This window comes from Corvus brachyrhynchos, unplaced genomic scaffold (assembly GCF_000691975.1).
Source record: "Corvus brachyrhynchos isolate BGI_N302 unplaced genomic scaffold, ASM69197v1 scaffold89, whole genome shotgun sequence".
NCBI lineage: Eukaryota > Metazoa > Chordata > Aves > Passeriformes > Corvidae > Corvus > Corvus brachyrhynchos.
The window spans coordinates 3229554-3233972 of NW_008246063.1; the positions used below are offsets into that span (position 1 = coordinate 3229554).

Below are 4419 nucleotides of genomic sequence, written 5' to 3' on the forward strand. Positions count from 1 at the left end.
CAGCGCCTCCGGTTCCCGCCTCCCTGTCCGCGGGTCCGGGGGCACCCGGGCACGCTGAGGCTCCGGCTGCCGAGTCCCTTCACAGAATCACAGACTCAAGTAGGCTCGAAAAAGATCTCTGAGATCATCGAGTCCAACCTGCGACCGATCACCAGGTGCTTGTAGAATGATAAGGTCACACGCCTGAGCTTCCTTTTCTCTAGGCTAACCACCCCCAGCTCCCTCAGCTGCTCCTCATTAGACGTGTGCTCCAGCCTCTCCCCAGCTCTGTTGCCTTTCTCTGGACATGCTCCAGCACCTCAATGTCCTTCCTGAATTTAGGGGCCCAGAACTGGACTCAGGATTTGAGGTGCGGCCTCACTAGTGCCCAACATAGAGGAACAATCACCAACCATCCTGTCCTGCTGTCGACACTATTGCTGTCACAGAATGCCAGGATGCAACCGGCCTCCTTGCCCACCCGGGCACATGCCAGCTCATGTTCACCTGCGGTCAACCAGCACTTCCAATCCTTTTCTGACAGCTCCTTTTGTGCTGAGCAGCTTTCCAGTCACTCTTCCCACCTGGATGGATTCCTGCTTCCCCAGCGCAGGTGGGAGTAGCCTTGGGGCTTCCCCTTCCTCACCCCCTCATCGTGGCTCTTCAGCCCAAGGCTGGCACAGGAGTGTGGGGAACTTGTTTTTAATGGCAACTGGGCATCTCCTGTGTGTATTCTGATTACAGGCCAGCTGGCCACAAAATTGTTAACCAAACTGTAATTACAGGCTGCTCAACACCTCTGCTGCTGTAGTACAGTACCAGGGAATGCGTCTGGTCATCCTGACACTTGTTAGAGCTGTGGGGAGGTGTGGAGGGCATGTGTAAACTATGAAGTGATGATGGGGCTGCATCTTCGGTATTATCACATTCCCCATGTTTATGCTGTGTGCCTGCTGCATAGGAAGGTTGTACCATGCTTGTGGATGGGGTTTTGCTGCTGGGAACGTTGGCTCCAGAAATTCACCTGTGCCTGTTTGGGTAAGAGCTGCAGGGCGAGTGAGCACTTCCAGAAGTGGTGACACATCATTTGCATAAATTCATTAATGGTTTCAATAAAAAAGTTTCCAGTATGCTTTACAAACAACATGCCTGATGGTTTGTATTGGTAAGAAATCTGCTAAGGCCATTAAATTACCTCTACTTAGTATGAGAGGGAAGAGCAGGAGCTTTTTCAGAATACACAATAATAATTCACATGGAATTTAGGGGAGAAAGGAGTGTACCCATAAAGAATCATTAAATGGAAAACACAGGGAGTTTATTGACTGAATGTTATTATCTTATATAGAATTTGCCCAATGCATAAGGACAAGGCTACAGATGATACTGATTCATTAATAAAATATAGCACCGTAAGCAGTTGCAAGCACCTTGGTGCAAGGATAACACAGTATATGATAAAATTCCAAAATTATTGTATTTGGGGACATCATTTATAGTTAGCTATTGCTGATTATCTCTTAGGCTGTATAATTCCCTTGAGGTTAGAACTTTTGTGAGGCCATTCTGTGTATGGTATATCGGAAGGGAAGCACAAATATCCTGGGATGCTGCATGGATGTCTGGAAAGCTTGGTTTCTTTCTTCATCCTTACCGTCTTGTGACATCTTGTGGAGACAGCTGACATTACTCCGACAGTGAGTTTCTTATAAATACTATCAGAGTCTGTTATGATTTCAATTTACAAATAAACCCTCGTCAAACTACCAAGATTTCTGAGGGTATTGAGCTTGGTGGTGGGAAAGCACAGGGGAGGGACCCTCTGAGCTGCTCAGAGCTCCTCTTTGCCCTGCTGCCAGCTGAGAGCTTGCCAGGCGTAGTTGCCTCTGTGAGTCACTGTCTCCCAGCAAAGGGACAAAGGGAGCAGGAGCTGCCCCCGGCAGAGAAGGGAGGCCCTGAGTGACCGGGCTGAGCACACCCCATCCCTCTCTGGCCCTGAGGCCGTGCTGCTGTTGGGGTTGGTCAGCCTCTGTCTGGGACTGTGAGTCCAGCTTGTGCTTCTTGTCTCTCCTCCTCCTTTCCCTCTGGGCAATGTTGCCCATTTCTTGGAAGATAACTGAAGGTCAAGGCTAAAGCTTGTTCAGTTCCTTTTATGCTGTTGTTTCCCACATGTCTCCCAAACTGGGGGAGCCCAAGGGGAGAGTAGAGACCTGCCAGGAGCCCACAGCTTGTGCCACAGTGGCTGAGGAGACCTGAAAAGAGGTTGTAGCCAGGTGAGGGTTAATCTCTTCTTCCAAGTAACAAGTGACAGGACAAGAGGAAATGGCCTCAAGTTGTGCCAGGGGAGGTTTAGGTTGGATATTAGGAAAAATTTCTCCACCAAAAGGGTTGTCAAGCATTGGAACCATCTGCTTAGGGAAGCGGTTGAGTCACCATCCCATGAGGGATATAAAAGACATGTAGATGGGGCTCTTAGGGGCATGGTTAGATGTGGCCTTGGCAGTATTAGGTTGGACTTGATGATATTCATGGTCTTTTCCAACCTAAATGATTCTACGATTCTACCTAAATGCAATTGCTCACCTAAATTTTTCAAACACTGCAAGTTCTATTGAAGTTAATCTGTTGGTGTGACACTACTTTAAGTCATGACATTCCCCCTAAGGAAAGGCTGCAATAAGGTGTTCCTGGACCCTTCTCTTCTCCAGGCTCAGCAACCCAAACTCTCTCAGGCTGTCTCCATAGGAGGGGCACTTCAGCCTTCTGACCATTTCCATGGCTTCCTTTGGACTTGCTCTAAGAATACCATGAGTTTTTTGTGTCCTGGGGATACCAGACCTGGATGCAACACTGCAGGTGAGGTCTTGTGGATACTAAAAAGCTAGGGGCAGAGGAATTTTCCAGCTGCTGCAGCATCCTGTGAAGTTTTTCTTTCTCATGCAAGCTAGCTGAGAAACAGTTTGAGGTTTTTGTAAACCAAGGCTCTATCTTGCACCTGCAAACTTGTTTTCCAAGTATTATCATGGTACACTGAAGAAAATATTTTGAATAGGTGTTATAGCATTCCAGCAATCACCCTGAGACGTGGATGGTCAAGTGACCAATGGTGTCATACCACCCTTGCGAACGAAGCTATATAAACTGATTTATATAATTAAATAAGGGCCATTTAGCCACTTATCCTGAAACTGGACTCGTGTCATTTTTCACCATTCTTGGTACAACAGCGACAAGGTCTCACCAGAGCAGAGCAGAGGGGCAGAATCCCAATCCCCTCCCCCACCTGCTGCCCACACTGTGGGATCAGCCCAGGTCATGTTTGGCTCTCTGGATGCAAGTGCACATAGCTGGCTCCTGTCCAGCCTCTCATCCACCAGCACCCTAAGGTCCTTCTTTTTGGGGCTGCTCTCAATCCACTTATTCCCCAACCTGTGTTGATACCAGGAGGTGCTGACCCAGGTGCAATGTTGCAGTGGGGATCCTGCAACACGCATATATCAAACCAGGAGTCCTGTGGAAAGGAAATATATATGGACAGACAGATTCTTGATAGCTGTTTCAGAGATGTTTATTTCTCCAGCCGCATGGCCGGGGCTGTGCTCAGGAACTGTTCCAGTCACGGGACCAAGGGTCCTTCTGCCCGCGCAGGGAACACAAACCAACCAATGGGAACGAGGCTGAGCAGGGGCAGGGAAACCCCGTGTCTGTGCCCTCAGGGCCCCTCTCCCAGGGCTACACGGTGGGGGAGGGACCCCCACAGTGCAACATCTTGCATTTGGCCTTACTGAACATCATTAAGGTTCCCACATCCTCCACCAGAAACGCACCTGAACTCTCATACAAGGCTCATACTTTGGAGTTTTCATACTTCCAGAGTTTTCAAGATTTTTGCATTTAAGCTACATGACTGAGAAATCCTCTCAGAGGAAGATCTCTCTTCTCAAGGAGGCTCAGGGGAGATCTCATCGCTCTCTATAGTAAGCTTAAAGGAGGTTGTAGTGAGCCAGGGTCGGTGTCTTCTGCTGTGCCAACAGTGTGAGGACTAGAGGAAACAGACTTAAGCTGAGACAGGGAAGATTCAGATTAGGTATTAGAAAAAAAGGGGAAAAAAAAATCACTGTTCAGGTGGTCAGACAGTGGAATAGACTGCCCAGGCAGGTGGTAGAATCACCATTCCTGGAGGTGTTTAAAAGGCATTTTTCTGCCAATGTGGTTTAGGGGTTACAGTGGCAGTGCTGGGTTGACAGTTGGACTGGATGATTCTATGACACCAGACCAGTTTCGGGTTTGGGAATGCCAGGAAGGATCACTTCGTTCTAAGAGCTAGAGCCCTTTAAGTTTTCATAGAGTCGGCTGGAATTCACCACCCAGAAGATTCAACCATTCATTCACTCGTCCTAACGCGTTCCTCATGAAGGAACGCCTCGCGTTTACAGGCAG

The 4419-nt window shown here is 48.5% G+C and overlaps 2 protein-coding genes across 3 annotated transcripts in view; one reads left to right on the plus strand and one right to left on the minus strand.

Moving 5' to 3' along the window:
• The window catches only part of CHRAC1 (chromatin accessibility complex 1), a gene marked incomplete at its 5' end in the record, with an annotated part of 5680 nt that extends 2748 nt beyond the window's left edge, over positions 1-2932 (minus strand). Inside the window, 2 exons of the mRNA XM_017746661.1 lie at positions 2470-2481; positions 2928-2932. Coding sequence (XP_017602150.1) covers positions 2470-2481; positions 2928-2932 — 17 coding nt within the window. The remainder of the gene's footprint in view (positions 1-2469; positions 2482-2927) is intronic.
• TRAPPC9 (trafficking protein particle complex 9) overlaps positions 395-4419 on the plus strand; it is a 469795-nt gene continuing 465770 nt past the window's right edge. For both annotated transcript variants that reach the window (XM_008643073.2, XM_017746660.1), the window contains exon 1: positions 395-406. The gene's annotated coding sequence lies outside the window, so the exon portion shown is untranslated. The remainder of the gene's footprint in view (positions 407-4419) is intronic.